Source organism: Schistocerca gregaria, chromosome 9 (genome assembly GCF_023897955.1).
Source record: "Schistocerca gregaria isolate iqSchGreg1 chromosome 9, iqSchGreg1.2, whole genome shotgun sequence".
In the NCBI taxonomy this organism is placed as follows: Eukaryota; Metazoa; Arthropoda; class Insecta; order Orthoptera; family Acrididae; genus Schistocerca; species Schistocerca gregaria.
In genome coordinates this window covers 178,140,221-178,159,185 of record NC_064928.1, presented here as the reverse complement: position 1 = coordinate 178,159,185, position 18,965 = coordinate 178,140,221, and the positions used below count along the sequence as shown (strand labels likewise).

General features: G+C 40.0%; 1 protein-coding gene across 5 annotated transcripts in view; it reads right to left on the bottom strand.

The window, feature by feature from the left end:
- Positions 1-10,287: 10,287 nt before the first annotated feature.
- The window catches only part of LOC126292266 (zinc finger protein 454-like), a 97,461-nt gene continuing 88,783 nt past the window's right edge, over positions 10,288-18,965 (bottom strand). For 3 of the 5 annotated variants that reach the window (XM_049986170.1, XM_049986168.1, XM_049986167.1), the window contains one exon: positions 10,327-11,815. In XM_049986170.1, coding sequence (XP_049842127.1) covers positions 11,023-11,815 — 793 coding nt within the window. In that variant the 3' untranslated portion in view covers positions 10,327-11,022. Of the gene's footprint in view, positions 11,816-18,965 lie in introns of all 5 variants that reach the window. The other 2 variants (XM_049986169.1, XM_049986166.1) reach the window with 2 other exon arrangements.

Sequence of the window (18,965 nt, the reverse complement as noted above, 5' to 3'; positions counted from 1 at the left end):
TAAAACTGCATTTTGGCTTCTAATCCCCTCAAGGCTGTGTGTTTGTGTATGACCTTAAACTAACAGTTCATCTCTTGCATAACAAACTTTTATTTGATGATATAAATCGTACCAAAAAAAGCACCACCAAGCCAAATTTGGAAAAAAACACTGAATTTGGAAAGAAATGCAAAATTTGGCAAAAAAGAACTGAAGTTCGTCATTAACTAGAATGATTTTTTCTTGTCTCTGCCTATGTATTTCAGTTAACTGCCAGATGCTGTCTGATACTATGAAACCAAAAGTAGTTATTTTTATAACATTGCTTCTGTACTGGTTTTTCAGTACTGAAGGCAATACATATACTGGTGTACAAAATTAAAGCAACAAGATTGCATTTATTTTAAAACAAAGATTCCATAACTTACCAAGCGGGAAAGCGCTGGTAGATAGAAACAATAAAAAAACACACACACAAAATTTCGAGTTTTCACAACCCACGGTTGCTTCGTCAGGAAAGAGGGAAGGAGAGGGAAAGATGAAAGGATGTGGGTTTTAAGGGAGAGGGTAAGGAGTCGTTCCAATCCTGGGAGCGGAAAGACTTACCTTAGGGGGGAAAAAAGGACAGGTATACACTCGCACACACACACACATAACCGTCCACAAATATACAGACACAAACAGACATATTTAAAGGAAAAGAGTTTCGGCAGATATGTCAGTCGAGGCGGAAGTGCAGAGGCAAAGATGATGTTAAATGACAGGTGAGCTATGAGTGGCGGCAACTTGAAATTAGCGGAGACTGAGGCCTGGAGGATATCGGGAAGAGAGGATATATTGAAGGACAAGTTCCCATCTCTGGAGTTCGGATAGGTTGGTGTCAGTGGGAAGTATGTAGATAACCCGGACGGTGTAACACTGTGCCAAGATGTGCTGGCCGTGCACCAAGGCATGTTTAGCCACAGGGTGATCTTCATTACCAATAAACACTGTCTGCCTGTGTCCATTGATGCGAATGGACAGTTTGTTGCTGGTCATTCCCACATAGAAAGCGTCACAGTGTAGGCAGGTCAGTTGGTAAATCACGTGGCTCTGCGTTTGATCATGTACACCTTCCGGATTACAGGACTGGAATAGGTGGTGGTGGGAGGGTCCATGGGCCAGGTTTTACACCGGGGGGTGGTTACAAGGGTAGGAGCCAGAGGGTAGGGAAGGTGGTTTGGGGATTTCATAGGGATGAACCAAGAGGTTACGAAGGTTAGGTGGACGGCGGAAAGACACTCTTGGTGGAGTAGGGAGGATTTCATGAAGGATGGATCTCATTTCGGGGCAGGGTTTGAGGAAGTCGTATCCCTGCTGGAGAACCACATTTAGAGTCTGATCCAGTCCCGGAAAGTATCCTGTCACAAGTGGGGCACTTTTGGGGTTCTTCTGTGAGAGGTTCTGGGTTTGAGGGGATGAGGAAGTGGCTCTGGTTATTTGCTTCTGTACCAGGTCGGGAGGGTAGTTGCGGGATGCCAAAGCTGTTTTTAGGTTGTTGGTGTAATGGTTCAGGGATTCAGGAATGGAGCAGATTCGTTTGCCACGAAGGCCTAGGCTGTACAGAAGGGACCGTTTGATATGGAATGGGTGGCAGCTGTCATAATGGAGGTACTGTTGTTAGTTGGTGGGTTTGATGTGGGCGGATGTGTGAAGCTGGCCATTGGACAGATGGAGGTCAACGTCAAGGAAAGAGGCATGGGATTTGGAGTAGGACCATGTGAATCTGATGGAACCAAAGGAGTTGAGGTTGGAGAGGAAATTCTGGAGTTCTTCTTCACTGTGAGTCCAGATAATGAAGATGTCATCAGTAAATCTGTACCAAACTTTGGGTTGGCAGGCTTGGGTAACCAAGAAGGCTTCCTCTAAGCGACCCATAAATAGGTTGGCATACGAGGGGGCCATCCTGGTACCCATGGCTGTTCCCTTTAATTGTTGGTATGTCTGGTCTTCAAAAGTGAAGAAGTTGTGGGTCAGGATGAAGCTGGCTAAGGTGATGAGGAAAGAGGTTTTAGGTAGGATGGCAGGTGATCGGCGTGAAAGGAAGTGCTCCATTGCAGCGAGGCCCTGGACATGCGGGATATTTGTGTATAGGGAAGTGGCATCAATGGTTACAAGGATGGTTTCCGGAGGTAACAGACTGGGTAAGGATTCCAGGCATTCGAGAAAGTGGTTGGTGTCTTTGATGAAGGATGGGAGACTGCATGTAATGGGTTGAAGGCGTTGATCTACGTAGGCAGAGATACGTTCTGTGGGGGCTTGGTAACCAGCTACAATGGGGCTGTTCATAGCATCCTCCTACAGGCCAACCCCAAATGAGAACAGCATGCCACCCTCCGCCTCAAAAAACTATCCAATCCCCTGGTTTCCCACCTCCGGGAAGGCAACTCACTCACCCTCCACAACCTTTCCAAAAAACCTTAACCTCCTCTCATTGCACACAAACCCAGTCTCTCCCATCTACTCAATCTCCCACTTCCAGCTCCACTCCCCCCAACACCTCAAAATTCTAGTCAACACAATCTGGAACCACAACACCCCAATTCAGTAGTTAACCTTTCCTCCAAACCTCTCTCCCAGTCCGAAACCTCTGTCCTATCCAAAGGCCTCACCTTCAGCTCCACTCCCAGATTCAACAAAACTGCCCTTGTCAAAGATTTGGTGCCACACACTCGTAGTCTCTGCTGGAAATATCACTTTGCCACTCATCATCACTCTCTTGTTGTGAGAATAACGCCCATTCTTCCTGCAGAGTTTCTCGCAGTATGGGAGAGTTGGTGGATGCTGACGTGATGCAAGCTGTCTGCCTAGTGTGTCCTAGGCTTGCTGTATGGGATTCAAATCGGGAGAGTGAGCAGGCCACGCAATGTGTGCAGTATCTTCTGTTTCCAAGTAAAACATCAACCACACGTGTTTCGAGGTCTAGCATTATAGTCAATCAATACAAAGTCTGCGCCCACAGCACTTCCCTGAGAGTAGTTAAACCTTGTCAATTTACCTGTACAATTTCATGAAGATACGTCGAGTGGTAAACATAATCCCTTCCCACACCATTAGGTATCCTCATCAGTATCAGTCTCTTTCTGCAATGTCCGGGTCCCAAAATCGTGTTCCATTTTCCCTCTGAATGTGAATTGTTCGAGAATCACACTCCAGACTAAATTGGGACTCATCTGTAAAAAAAAAAAAAATGTTTTCCCATTGTTCAACCATCCAGGTGACATGTTGATGACTCCATTCTAGACATTCTCTTCTGTGAAGGCGTGTCAGGGGTAGACATATGACAAGTTTAATGCAGATCAGAGATGGGAGTGTGTGCAGTGTTATGAAGAAATCATCCACCATTTTGAAGTGGATGAAGACGGCTTTCTTGCAAGATATTTGATGATAGACATAATGTGGGTTCACCACTTTGATCATGAGACTAAACAACAGTCACAGCAATGAAAATATTCTTTATCCTCCACCCCAAAAAAATGCCAGGTACAAAAATCGGCCAGTAAGATGATGGCATAGGTATTCTGGTATGCGGAAGGAATAATTATGATGGTTTACTTGTAAAAGAGCATAACTATCAGTGCAGCATAATATTGAACCCTCCTGCTCTGTTTGAGAGAAGAGGTAAAGAAAAATATGTACAGAAAATTGGTGCATAGAGTTCTTTTGCCTCAGGACAACACACCAGCGCACAAAGCCCTCTCAGCGCTGGAAACTCTGCAAGTCTGCGGATTCGAATTGTTACAGCATCCACCATATTCCCCAGATTTGGTTCCATTGGACTTTTTTCTTTAGCCAAACCTAAGAAAAGACCTCAAAGGATGACAATTTGACAACAATGGTACAGTGACTGACGCTGCGAACACTTGGTTGGACTCGAAATCAAAGACCTTTTATTTGAATGGTTTGCAGAAGTTATCTGAGTGTGTCTGCAAGTGTATTGGTGTACACAGGTATTATATTGAAAAATAAATTTGTATTAATAAATTTCTGTCATTCTGTATATGTTAGACTAGAAACTTCTCGACTCCCTTATATAAGAGGCAGCAACTGCTGATGGTCTGGCGGTTACCGTTGACTAAGGGTGACAATGTTGAACTGGTCTGCAAGACTCACACTCCCCCTTGACTGTCGAAACTTGGAGTTGCTTCGCCAATCTTCTTTCAGGATAACTGGCTGTGGTACTCTGTTCCGCATTTTCTCTGAAGAATAGATGCCACTCTGGAGGAATTTTCTATACACTCTACACACTTTTCGGTGCACTCGATATTACTTTAAACACTGTATTTTCATACTATGCAGCAGTTTTGATACACTAAACATTTATGTAAGATCAACACCTTCCGGAGTGACAGACTCTATTACAACCATCTTTCTATACATACAGTTTAGAAGTCTCTCCAAGCTAAATAAGACAACTATCCAGTCTTTATGAAAGTAAGTGAGAGAATGAATAAAAGTTTTTTCTTTCAACACCCATCAAATGTTTTATACCATAAATGTTTTATATTTCACAGTGTATGATGCGTTTACTCCATGGGCAGTACATCTAACTTCTTAGATGGGCTCATTGACTACCTGCTCACGCCGATCGTGCGTCCGATACGCATCCATCCTGTACGCACATAATTGTGGGGCAGTAGACATAGTTCTAATTCACCACCCTTATCTCTAAAATAACGTATGTTCGAGACAGTGAAAATACGAGTGTGTCTAGAATTTACTCCGAAATTCTCGAGGCACTACCATGGTCTGCTACTTGCTGCCACAGAAATATTGCCTTACTACTATATTTCACTGGCAGCCTTTTTGTGTTTTGTTGTATGCTGTTTATGGTCTTCCAGTTTCTTCTATTTTTTATGACAGCGACTGTGGTAGAAAAAGGTAATTTAGTGAGCCATAGATGCTGATGTCACACCCATGTTGCAAGCATGAAATGGCTGAGAAAATCCCACATTGGTGATGTTTTAACAGAATTAAATTAAATGAGTATTGTGATGGGAGAACACATTTCAGATTTTGCATCCACAGTGATAGTATTAATAAACTTCGGATAGAGGAGTTCCTAACACACAGATGTGGAGAAGATAGCAGACACTATTCTGGACGTACTAGTACACCAAAGAGGTTAGATAATGCAATATATTTCTGACACTCAGACCTCATAAATTCCATTACGTTTCTATTGTTGATGTATTTGCATTCGTGAAAATGTTTTCAGAATGTTGCAGTGTAACCTGACCTGCACAGTTATTCTCAGAAGCGCAGAGTACTTAATGATTTGGTATGATCAATAAAGAGAACGACACACTAAGACTGTAAACTGAAGGTGGCGCTAGACAGTCACACTGAATTTTGCTGGTTATCCAAACTTGTAAAGACGTCACTTCTAACTTCTGTGTATTTTGGATGGTATATTGCTTGTTGAACGTGTAATTATTACTTCCCTGAAAATATAGCACTATCTATATGGTCACAGTTTCGTTGTTAAAAGAAGAGGAAGAAAGTAGCCACCATAGTAAGCCCATTGTTGTTTAGTTTATCTGGAATTAAGGTTACTTATATTTAGCTTGCTGGTGTTGCTCTAGTATTCACTGTCACACCATGATGGTACTGTATGTCCAGCAGAAGCTGAAGGTATCATTAAAAACAAAACTGTCATTAGTTGTGTCTTACTTTGCTGACAGTTACATGTGATTATTAAGAACAAGAGAGTAAAATTATGTCACATAGTATAGGTACATCAAAGTGAGAGTATCTGTAGCATGTACTAATGCTTTCTATGCTTATGTAGTACTATTTTTTTACTTGTTAAAAGCAAAATCTGTGATAATCACTTGTTTTATGTTGCCTATTGCCCAAGTATCTAAGTGTTCACAGTAACTACAAAGTGTTATGCTGTTTCCTGTGTGTTCTGTTGATTCTAACATGTAATGTTCGCCTTACTGTTGTAACTAAAGCTTGATATTGGCTGTGGTTATAATGTTAATGTGTTAAGTTTCCCTTCTGTTTTATCAAAAGCTTTAGCAAGATCACAGAATATTCCAAGTGGTAATACCTTTGGATTTATTGAATACTCTCTTTCAAATTCTAAAGGTGGCAAGGGTAAAATACAGGGAGCGAAAGGCTATTTACAATTTGTACAGAAACCAGATGGCAGTTATTAAAGTCGAGGGGCATGAAAGGGAAGCAGTGGTTGGGAAAGGAGTGAGACAGGGTTGTAGCCTCTCCCCGATGTTATTCAATCTGTATATTGAGCAAGCAGTAAAGGAAACAAAAGAAAAATTTGGAGGAGGTATTAAAATTCATGGAGAAGAAGTAAAAACTTTGAGGTTCGCCGATGACATTGTAATTCTGTCAGAGACGGCAAAGGATTTGGAAGAGCAGTTGAACGGAATGGACAGTGTCTTGAAAAGAGGATATAAGATGAACATCAACAAAAGCAAAACTAGGATAATGGAATGTAGTCAAATTAAATCGGGTGATGCTGAGGGAATTAGATTAGGAAATGAGACACTTAAAGTAGTGAAGGAATTTTGCTATTTAGGAAGTAAAATAACTGATGATGGTCGAAGTAGGGAGGATATAAAATGTAGACTGGCAATGGCAAGGAAAGCGTTTCTGAAGAAGAGAAATTTGTTAACATGGAATATAGATTTATGTATCAGGAAGTCGTTTCTGAAAGTATTTGTTTGGAGTGTAGCCATGTATGGAAGTGAAACATGGACGATAACTAGTTTGGACAAGAAGAGAATAGAAGCTTTTGAAATGTGGTGCTACAGAAGAATGCTGAAGATTAAATGGGTAGATCACATAACTAATGAGGAGGTATTGAATAGGATTGGAGAGAAGAGAAGTTTGTGGCACAACTTGACTAGAAGAAGGGATCGGTTGGTAGGACATGTTTTGAGGCATCAAGGGATCACAAATTTAGCATTGGAGGGTAAAAATCGTAGAGGGAGACCGAGAGATGAGTACACTAAGCAGATTCAGAAGGATGTGGATTGCAGTAGGTACTGGGAGATGAAGCAGCTTGCACAGGATAGAGTAGCATGGAGAGCTGCATCAAACCAGTCTCAGGACTGAAGACAACAATAACAACAACAATATATCATCTGTGAAAGTGAATATAGTTTGATCAGTCGACATTCCTTTCCGAACACAGGGTGCATACGTGGACGAGGAAAAAAAAATTCCCGGATTTTCCAGTTAAAAATAAACTTTCTCCCGGATGAAAATACACTTTTTCTGTGTTAAGTAACAGTATACTTTTCCTTGGAACTGTAAAGCATATCAATCCTTTCAATGGTTGTGGTTTTATACACCAGCGTAGAATTGCCCGGCACTTTAGAAAATGAAACTCGGGGGGAAAAAACATGTTTTGAAAAGATGTCTGATGTATACTGCATATTTCATATTACGAAAGTATAAATTCGAATACCACCAAACACCGCATGTTACTTTCAGAAGGATTGAGATCAAGTTGCGATGCGCATTTGTAAGCCAATCATGGCTCATGTCAAGTAATCTCGCCAGCTGTTGATAGGGGATATTCAGAGCATAGGACACGTGATGTAGTCAGCCAATAGCAACACCACTGTTAAGTAGCATGAACACACAAGTAGGGAAAGGTCATGGTTTAAATTAATATACATAGTGTTGCTAAAAGAAAAGAAAAGAAAAGAAAAGCTTTCACGTAACCTATAATATTTGCCTCTAAGATTAATAAGCTGCAAGAGGAGCTAAGCTTTCACACATAATGTTGATCTTTTTTGCACGTGTTACACCAATGTGCCAGTAACAGTTTTAACAACGACATAAATGTCTGATCTTCTGGGCTCGAAAATATTCTAAATGGTCGTTCTCAAAGATTGGAATTTTGGATGAGAGTCAAACGCTCTGTGACATTGGCGGACAGAGTTCATCTTGTGTAAAAGGAAATTTATTCGAAAGGAACGCTTTTCAAACAACCATGCGGAATATTTTCCCGCGACCTTTTAGAAATAGATTCGTTTCAGCAGTTGCGCCAGATGACAGGCGCCGCCGCGCTTGCGCACCTATGATGACGCAGGAAGCCCGTATGTTCGTATGTGTAAAAGATTAAAAGATCTTATGTTATGTCATAAAAGAAACAAGACGTTAGAGGATACTCCAAGAGCATGGGAATTTTGTGAACCCTATTAAAATGCATAATTCGGCTTAAAGTGCACGTTCGTATGTCCAGATTCATATGTAAATTTTCTTGGAGTACCAGTACCGCATTATCTCATGTTTGGTTCTTCATTATTGCATAATGCCATACGTACTAGACAATGAAAACGTGAACTTGAAATATAGCGAATAGTAGAAACTAGGTAATAGGGTGGAATTAAACACTTTGTTTCAAATAAATTGACAGCCTCAGCAGAAAAGATTAATAACAGTCAAAATTCTTTAACAAACCGACAAAGATAACTTCATTGTTCTGCAAGGCCATTAACGCTTGACTGTCAGAAAGATAGAAACAAAATAAAATCTAAAACTAATAACTTATTTTAGCCTTCCGTAATTATGTGAAATTATTTTAAATCACTTGACAGCTCCCGAGCACAAAAATCCGTTTTGTTTTCATTTGACGTGAGAGCAATAAACGAATAGGAAACAGCAAAATCACTTAACGTAAACACAGGTCACGTGGAGACTACCACCTCCCGTCTACAATTCAGACTACTCTGCGCATCAGGTCTGGATCTACGATATTTCCAAACCGGGCCAATATTAGATAGTGGCGCTATCCCTCCCTTGAGCATTTGAGGTAGGAAGCCAAAAATTTAAAAAAATCGACTTTTCAAAAATATCTTCATATTGTAGCGCACATCTTCCTGAAGAGTCTGATACATAAAACATATATGATTGAGGGAATGTAAGACATGTTATTTGGTCTTAAGTGTGCCGAAGGGCAGTGCCAGGCCTATTTGCTTTGATTAGTTTCTTAGGGCAGCAGTTTTCTAGGTGACCTTGACCATATTAGAGAAACAGTTATATTTTTCATTTATCCCTGGTGAATTGTATAGATATTTCCAGTCTGTATTCCTCAAACAGTTTTTTATACCCTCAATTCATGTTTCATTTATCATTCGTATAGTTTCCCACTTCCTGTTATTAGTTGAATCAGACCCCACTATATTAAATGTAAGCAACTGGGCATCATGATCTGAAAGGCCATTAAGTACTGGATTTATACTACAATTTATCTATCTCTTATAAGAGATCAATGTGTTGGATGCTACTGCATGGTCCTGTTAGAAAGATAAGTAAGCTGTGTTAATTCAAGGTACTAAGTAGATGGGAAAATTTGCTTGTAGACTCCTTTCAGCTACGACAATGTCCTACCTTTAATCTGTAGTACTGAATCATATTATGTGCCCTTATTTAGTGTCTGTGTCTTGAAATTAAAATGAGGAAATACTGTAGATCATGCGAACCCATCATCTAGTGTAGATTAAGCAGTGTTTATTTCTAAAGTTTTATGGTCAGACACAGAAGAAATGCCTGTATCTAGTTGTGTGTATCACACGTATGTAGATGTAATCTATATTAACTATTATACAGCCTGTTAATTCAGTACAGCCTGAGATGAAACATCATCAGTTTGATGCACCAGTAAGAACAGAATTTACCTTACTAGGGTATCCTGAGGAACTTGTATTAATATATTTTGCTTCTGAGAAATGTTTTGCTAAAAGTTTAGGCTTACTTGAGGCATGTGTCATCTCTCCTCTTAGGCTTACTTGAGGCATGTGTCATGTCTCCTCTTCATACATTATATCTATGGAGGCAATGAAAACCTCGTAACTCCATTTTGTTAAATTTTGCAGGTGAAGCAAAAATGGTTCCTTAAAAAATAATATAAAGTGATAAAGAAAGATGCTAAATATGTAACTATAGTAGAAACCTAGTTATTGATAGACTGGAGAAATCCATGCACTTTCAAATCTCTCTTTGATTATGGAGTTACTGGTTACTGAAATTAAGAGTTGTCACAGACAGATGGAGTTATGCATGTTTCTTTGCATATCAAGGGTATGCTTGGTATGATCAGAACCACTCATATGCTACACCACTTATTCCTAAAGTTTCTTGCTTATTTAGTAGACTACTATAGTCAAATTTATCAAAAGCCTTAGAAAGTTCTAGAAATGTACCTGTGATACACTGATACACTCATCTTTGTCAAGAGCGCAAAGTACTGCACAACTGAAGATATGTAGAAAAAAATATAAAAACAACACATTAATTACATAACTTTATTTTTAAGATGTGTTAGTTAAAACTTTATCACTATCCATCATGATTGTTCAGGAAAGACAGACATACCACCCTCACTAGATGTGAGATCTCACGTACACTATTGAGCCTTTTCTGCTCTTCATCTTATAATGGCGGACCGATGACCATAGCAGTCTGGTCCCTTTAATCCCCCAAACCAACCAACCAATCTTATAATGGCACAGTCATATCAGTAGCAGTATTCACCAATGTGCACTTGCAAATGTATTTTCAGACAGTTTTGATGGATATTATGAACAAAAATGACAATGATGATTGCTTTGTGGGGCATTCAACTGCATGGTCATCAGTGCTCGCACATAGTCCAATTCTTTTTACACAGTCCAATTCTTTTTACACAGTCCACTCTAACCACTGTCACAAATGAGTGTGATGATGAAGACAAAACAAACACTCAGTCCCCGGGCAGAGAAAATACCCAACCAGGCCGGGAATCAAACCTGGGACTCCGTGATTCAGAGGCAGCAACACTAGCTGCTAGACCATGAGCTGCAGATGTGAGCAAGAATGAATGCTTCTACAGTCTGCGACTCATTGCGAATCTTTATGAAAATACATAAGGTGGGCATTACCTCATGAGAGAAACTATTCTCAGGTTGCCGCAATAACATAAATCCTATAGACAAATGTTGCAACTTTGTGGTTTTCCACCAGTGTGCAGCAGCTGTGAGTGTCCCTTCAACTTGCTGATGCTCTTGAATCTCTTATGACGCGCTTCACAGATTTAGCAGTTTTGCTACTGTGCAACCGTGAATGCCTCTTCAGCTGACTATTTCGCATGAATGTCTTGTTACATATGCCACAGCTGTATGTGCATTCATCAATGTGTACCCGCAAATGCTCCTTCAGTTCAGTATTTTGGTCGAATGACTTCTTGCAAACGACACAAATGTATGGGCGTTCACCAGTGTGCAACAGCAAATGCTGTGTCAGTTCACTATTTTGTATGAATGACTTGTGACAAACATCACACTTGTATGGGTGTATGTCAGTGTGCAACAGCAAATGCCGCTTCATGTCACTATTTTGTATGAATGACTTGCTGCAAACACTACAGACATAGGGACGTTCGCCAGAGTGTAGCCTCGAATGCAGTTTCAGATGGTAACTTTGTGTAAATGTCTTGCTGCAAATCCCACAGACGTAAGGGCGTTCACCAGTGTGTAAGAGGAAGTGCCTCTTCAAACTGCTACTCATTGTGAATGTTTTGTGACAAACACCACACAGATGCAGAAGCTCACGCCTCTCCAAGCGAGTGTGCTTCTTCATTTCCTGCAACTGTGCGAATGTCTTTTTGCAGATGCCACTTCTGTGGCTCACATGCACTGTATCACTCTTATTCCCAAAGGGTGTATTCTCCTTGGTGGTGCATTGTATCCTGTTGCCTGTTCCTGCACCCAGAGAAATGTTGGAAACCAAACTGCTGCTGTCATCATTATACTTGATGTTCTCCATGCCGACAGGGAGAGCACTGTAGAAAATTGGAGAAAACTGTGTTAGAAATTATTGTCGTAACAGTGCAGCTATGCAACTACAGATGTGAGTAACTATACGGGGTGTTCAAAAAGTCTCTCTGCAGTACCGTGTATTGTCCGCTTGCCTGGGTTACTTCCCTTCAAGTGGACTCTCCCCACACTCAACTGTTTCGTTTATCTCAGCCAGCGTCAATAGTATCGTTGCTGTGTGTCGTTACGTGTTGACGTGAACGTTTAAGTTTAGTTCCTTTGTTCGTTTGTTATGTTTTTGTCGCTGTTAAAATTCTGACCATTGAAGAACGTGTGTTTTTAGTCAAACAGGTGGTCAAAGCTGGCAGTAAATACAGTTTCAGTTCATCAAACATTTAATTCGGTTTTCTTGGAGACAACACTCCCACACCGCGATACTGTGAGAGATTTGATTAACAAATTTCGAAGTACCAAGTACGGGTACAGTGACAGATGCACCGAGAAGTGGTCGTCCTATCGTTTTGTTTGAGGATAAACTACGCGATATTTCCGATAAAATGTCCACGAGTCCGAACAAGTCAGTAACAAAACTCGCCCAGGGAATTGATGTTAGTATCGGAACGGCCCACACAGCTGTAAGGAAAAAAATTGAACTTTTCCCATACAGAGTGACAGTCGTGCAAGAACTGAAAAATACTGAACATGGCAAGAGACTGCATTACCGTCAACGGTTCAAAAATTTCGTTCAACAAAATCGAAGGGATAGTCTTAATGAAATGTATTTCACTAATGAGGCGTGGTAACATTTATCCAGGTACATGAACTAGCAACATTCTCGTATGTGAAGTACTGCAAATCCATTGTGTATTAATGAGAAACCACTTCACTCTGTGAAAATAGGAGTTTTGATTGCAATTTCTAGACATCGGATTGTGGGTCCCATATTTTTCAACGAAACAATAAACGCACAACGATACTGCAGTGATATTCTGTACCCATTCATAGGAGAACTTGTGTTAAGTGAAATACTGAATGGAAATTTCAACAAGATGGTGCAACCGGGCACACAGCTCGCGTTTGAATGTCACTACTTGTTGATGTTTTTGGTGATCGCATAATTTCCCAGAGACTTTGGCCTCCACGATAGCTTGACCTACCACCACCTGACTTTTTCTTCTGGGGTGCAGCGAAAGCAACTGTCTATATAAACGGTCCAAAATCGGTAATTTCCTAGAACGATTGCCAATCGAAGTCGAGGGGTCCACATGATACATATCGAACGCGCGACCGTAAATCGATCATCAGACTTAAGTAGTGGGTGTTATCAATTATTTGTAATCGTCATTTGTATCTTTTTTCCGTTGTTCTAAATTACATACCTCCGCGAATTGTTTATGAGTTGCTAAGGAAACCCAGACGACGTATGTCGTTAGTGAGTGGGGTGTCTGGTGTTCTTGACATTTCTTCGGTGGATTCTCTCACATGGAAAAATCTAATTCCATGTTTATCCAGCGTAGAAAATTGTTCGGCTTTTTGTCGCAAATATGGAGTACTGCCGGACGAGGAAAGAAGGGACTGTGTAGACAGTGGTGGTGCGAAGTGTGTAATACTTCGTATGAACAGTTTCGATGATGAAATACCGTTACAATTTCATTGCGACTGTGTGAAAACGAACGCGTATCGGGAAGAATATATGGTTCGACTCTTACAAATTATCCATCCAAACCACCGTAATGGACTTTCACATGACAACACTGACGACGAGTAAGGTAAGTCGTCTCCTTTACAATTACAAGTATTTTTGTATCGCTCTTCTTTTGTCGTTGCTGTACTGACCAACGTAAACATACTCATAACGCCCGCCAACTCAGTCGCATGATCGATTTACGATCGCACGTTCGATATGTATCTTTTGGACGTCGCAACTTCAATAGGCAATCATTCTTGGAAATTACCCCAAAATCCATCGATGAATTGAAAACTGCAATATCCACTTTCACTGCTTCTGTTACACAAGAAATGTTACGGCTAGCTTGTGTTTGGAAAAATGATTAGACAAATTGAACTGTGCATTCAACAACAGGGGGGACACTTTCAACATTTAATGTGAAAATTTGTAAGTAAAAATGAATATTCAATTAATAAAAAATTTGTATTTCACTGAGTTTCATTTCGGTATTTTCACTTCGGCATATGGCTGCGGAGAGACTTTTTGAACACCCCCGTATTAATGAATACTTGGTCACAAGAGGTCTTCTAAACTATGCTATAAATTAGTAGCACACTGCCTTGAATTAAAATAATCCTTAGCCTTTTTTCAAGACACAACAGAAAGGGAGAGAGGGAGGGGGCGAGGAAATGTGTGAGTGTGAGTGTGTGTGTGTGTGTGTGTGTGTGTGCGTGTGTGAGAGAGAGAGAGAAAGAGAGAGAGAGAGAGAGAGAGAGAGAGAGAGCCTTTGGATTATTTAGTGTTTATTGGATTACTGCAAAGTGAAAGATCAGAAGGAAAAAAATCATTACTCATGTACATGTAAAACGTTAACTGATAGGGAGTGCAAAATTCTAATCATACTGTGTGAACTACATCATCATCAATACTCCCAAAGTCACTTATTTGTAAGCCTTGCAGATGCCTGGAAAAATGTATTTAAATGACAATGGGTGGTTAGAAAAAGTTCAATCTAGAAATTAGTCGAAAATTCGTGCCAGTACTCAACTTGAAAATCAACAACTACAATGGCCTTATATGAAATGTATTCACAGTTGCAAATACGGACAACCATTAGCTGTATAATGGAATAACGAAAATGAAAATTTGTGCTGGACCAGGGCTCGAACCCAGATTTCCTGGTTATCGCAAGCAGCTACCTTACCATTAGGCTATCCAAGCACGACTCACCGTCAGACCCAAACTTTCTTATGTAATCAACCATGACTCTACAACCTGTACTCGTACATCCATTATGTATATTCCTGTAAAGGCGAGACACATTACTTGAAAGTAAACTTGCATCGGTGGATAAATATGGTATTGCAGTGGCTGTATTATTATGAATTACAGGCACTGTGACGACTACAGCTGTTATGAAACACAAGAAATTTATTCGCAATTGCCAAATACGGACAACCATCAGCCAGCAACACAAAAGGAACACACGGCACATGGTCAGAAGAACTTTCAATTGTCTGTTGTGTCAATGGCACATTTCTGGAGACACGTTGGTAGGGACTTTTTTTTCTCTATTTCTAGTCAGGAACCCGTCCTTGCAGTATCAGTTTTATTAATGTTCATCTTGTATAAGCACAGAGATGTAGGCAAGGGATTAATGTGGCATTCAAAGTCTTTCCATCGTGCATGTGGTAAACGTGGAAACAGGAACAGTGGCGATGTTATTAGCAAACAAGTCCAGACATGACCAACAAACTGTTATTCTTTTCTTGACAGCTGAAGGGCAAACATTGGTAGACATCCATCGGAGAATGAGAATGGGGCAGTGTGTTTGGCGAAAACCACAGCTGTGGAATGCTGGGCCAAAGGGTGCTGTTGCTTCACGATAATGCGTGCCTCCGATCGTGTCATAATGCTGAAGTTATGCCAGCCCACATGGGAGACACTTGAGCACACACCCTACAGTCCTGATCTTTTCCCATGCTATTATTAAGCCTTTGGTTTTCTAAAAATGGCCTTTTAAGGTTTGACGATTCCTATGAGACGTGTATGTGCAGAGGCAGTTACGAATTTCTTCATGCAGCATGAAATAGTATTTTACCGAACAAGTATTTTAAACATGGTGTGTCAGCACGATAATTGCATCACTCCTCATGGCAAATTTGCCTGATTGGCATACCGATTCTCAACTGCACGACCTTCGAACAGAAACTTTTTGGTCGCCCCTTACCGTAACTGATCCAATAGCTGGAGAAGTCTCTCTCATAGCCCATACATCAATGATTCCATGTGGTTTATAGATTCAGTTTAAGCTGTGGTAGTTAAAACTAACTGCAAAAAATAAAAGGAAACCGCACATTTTCATAGCACAGCACAACTATTTCTGCCTCACAGTTGGTTTTAACAGAAAACTTCTACATAATTGTTTACAAAATCTAATATATTACACTGTATGTTCATCTGGATGTTTATTAGAGTACACTGGTCAAAGCTTTTCAACATTTCTGCTAACAATGTTCCCCATTATACATTAGTACGCATCTTAAGTATACAGCCTATGTCTATCCAAATGTTTATTGGAGCATCATGTAAAAATTTGTGGTAAATTGAACAAGAGCATTTATAAATTTCTGAAACAACAATTGTCCTTTATCATTTTTAACTTTCTGACCTAGTTCCAATCTCGTTTATTCAAAATCTCTTCATATTTAACAATAATTCGAGGATTGCTATGTAATTCTTAGGTTCAAAGCCCCAACCTTGGCAAATTTGGAACCAGAGGAAACCCAAACATTTTGTACCATGCTAAGTTCCTTTTGCTATGCACATCACAGTGGTTTCCTGAGTATCTATGGACAAGTAAAAATGACATTTCTCTGTAATTCTGATGGCCAAGAAATGTCTCATGAAGTTGAGTCTGAGTCTACATGCTAGAACCATAGCTGACTACTGAGTGAAGCACGTTTGTCTTGGTAATAGATGTAAATGTGTCTCTCCAATACTTAATCATTAATTAAATATTAATGTAGATCTTCTACTTGCTTTCTTAACATGGGTCGTATGAAAAACTTGGTGAAGACATAATATTCAGCATTAGCAGATGAGTTCATATCTTCTTCTCTATTATGACGAAATTAACTGCCTTTTGTAAATACATGGGCTACCAGCTGCTGTGAACTTCTACATCTACCACTATACTCTGCAAATCACTGTGAACTGCATGGCAGAGGGTAAGCCCCATCGTACCAGTTATTAGGATTTCTCCCCGTTCCATTAACGTATGGTGCAAGTGAAGAATGATTTTTTAAATGCCTCCGTACTGGCTGTAATTAATGTAATCTTGCCCTCATGATCCCTACAGGAGCAGTACACAGGGGGTCGTAGTATTTCTCCTTGCTATCAGCCATTTGCAGTACCGGCACAGCAATGCAGTTTTGATTGATGGCCAGATCACTCCATCATCCAGACTGTTGCCCTGAACTACTGAAAACGCTGCTACCCATATTCAGAAATCACAGGTTTGGTGCTTCTCAATAATCTCCATCTGTTGTGGTTGCATCAAACAGACACAAATTTATTTGCATCTAGATAGTGGGATGCATCTACAATACGAAGTATCCCACATTGTGGAGGCATGCACCATAGACTTTAATGATATATTGTGTCATATTGCGTGACGTGACGAATGCCATGTTGGATGACATGATGCTATATATGACATGACATGTATCATGGTACCTTACTTGACACAATGCACTATATTACATCATGTGTACTAATACTCACAAGTAAAAAAGCATGAATGTCAAGATGTTTTGATTTAAATCTTCTTTCACATTGCTAAATCTGCCCAGGACATATTCACCTTTTTTTGTGCTATGATAGGAGCACTTTTCATTCTGGTTTAATATCTGTTCAGAGAATGTCTATCAATTATGTTGACGTATAGACACTTTTGAGGCATTACCGAGTATGTAATGGAAGTACCAGAAAACGTGACAGACCGATGAAGTGCAAGCTCTAGATGGTGATTAATTCTTAAAATAAATTACAGAAGTGAGCGATAAGCTACACAATTGCATGATGACTATGCCTATTGAAACAGTCATCACCTTATGTTGCAGGGGGGGGGGGGCTGAAGATGGTGGATTTTATCCCCTAAACTGGTTGCAATTAAACAAAACTAACACCAACTAGTGTTGTTATTGTTTCTGTTGCTGCTGCATGATCTATATGAAACTTATCCCACATATATACACTCCTCCTCTAATGGAACACATTTGCAATTGTGTACTTTGCATAAATTAATTTTTGTCTGTTGTCCTATTATCCATTATGAGATGGGCATAATGAAGTTGGCATCAGCCCATAAGTACTAATCATTAAACGTTGGCACTATTCAGAGCTCATCATGTAAACTGTGGTCTTGTTTGGGATTGCTGTCAGCCTCAGCCATCTGACAGTTGTGACACTATAGTTGCGAGATGAAATGTTGTCGGTTTCACTGTGTATGTGAATGAATGATTTTGATTTATTATAGGACTTCTTTGTACTCTTATTTAAATGTGACCTCTTCACAAAAGCTTGATAATGTTTTAAATGTCAGTTGCATTGCATTACAACAGCTTTAATTAATTCAATATTCCTTGCTACAAACAAGTACTGCATTTGAAGAAGACAACCATAATGTGCATTCACAAATCCATATTATTTCCATGTCAAAATTCATCGCACAAGCCCGTGCGTTCTGAGTACTGGGGGGGGGGGGGGGGGGGGAAAGAAAAAAAAAAAACACCTCTCACGTCCTCTAACCTGGCAGTGGTCAAGCTACTTATTCCTTTGACCCCGATGTAATAGGCCAAATTTATTTACCTCATGGCTGAATCCATCACTGTCAATTGAAATACAACAAATTTTAAAATATTACTCTCTTTGAAGATATTTTTGCTTGTTACTAAGCACAAAAACTACACTCTTAAGAAGCCCTTAGCAATAACTGATGTTTCTGGATTTGGGTGGTTCCTGCTACGTGCAGTGTTATAAAATATGGCTGACAACAGTACACCACACATATATTTGATTATGTCCGCACGCGGTCTGAGGGCTGCAGTTTTGACAACCACTGAATTAAGTCCAAAAAAAAAAAAAATTGCTTTTGCTGTACGTGGGTTCTGGAGCTTTTGAATCTGGGTAAAACCATATTGAGTTAATTTTTAATTATAATGTCAAACAAATGCAATTTTCTTTTAATACAAATGTATTTTTATACATTTTTGTAGTAATAATTATACTACTACCAACCAGAAACATAAAAAAAAATTCACCATCCCTATTACAGGATTACGACTACCTGATACATTGGTGCAGTACATGCAAATGATACCAAAAATGTGGCGAGTGTGAGTCTAAATGTTCTGGCTGTTACATCAGCACTGAAGGGATTCCTTTGTCCCCACAGTAGTTCCGCAAGTTTGACGACTGTGAACATGTAGTGCCGCAGTCACTTA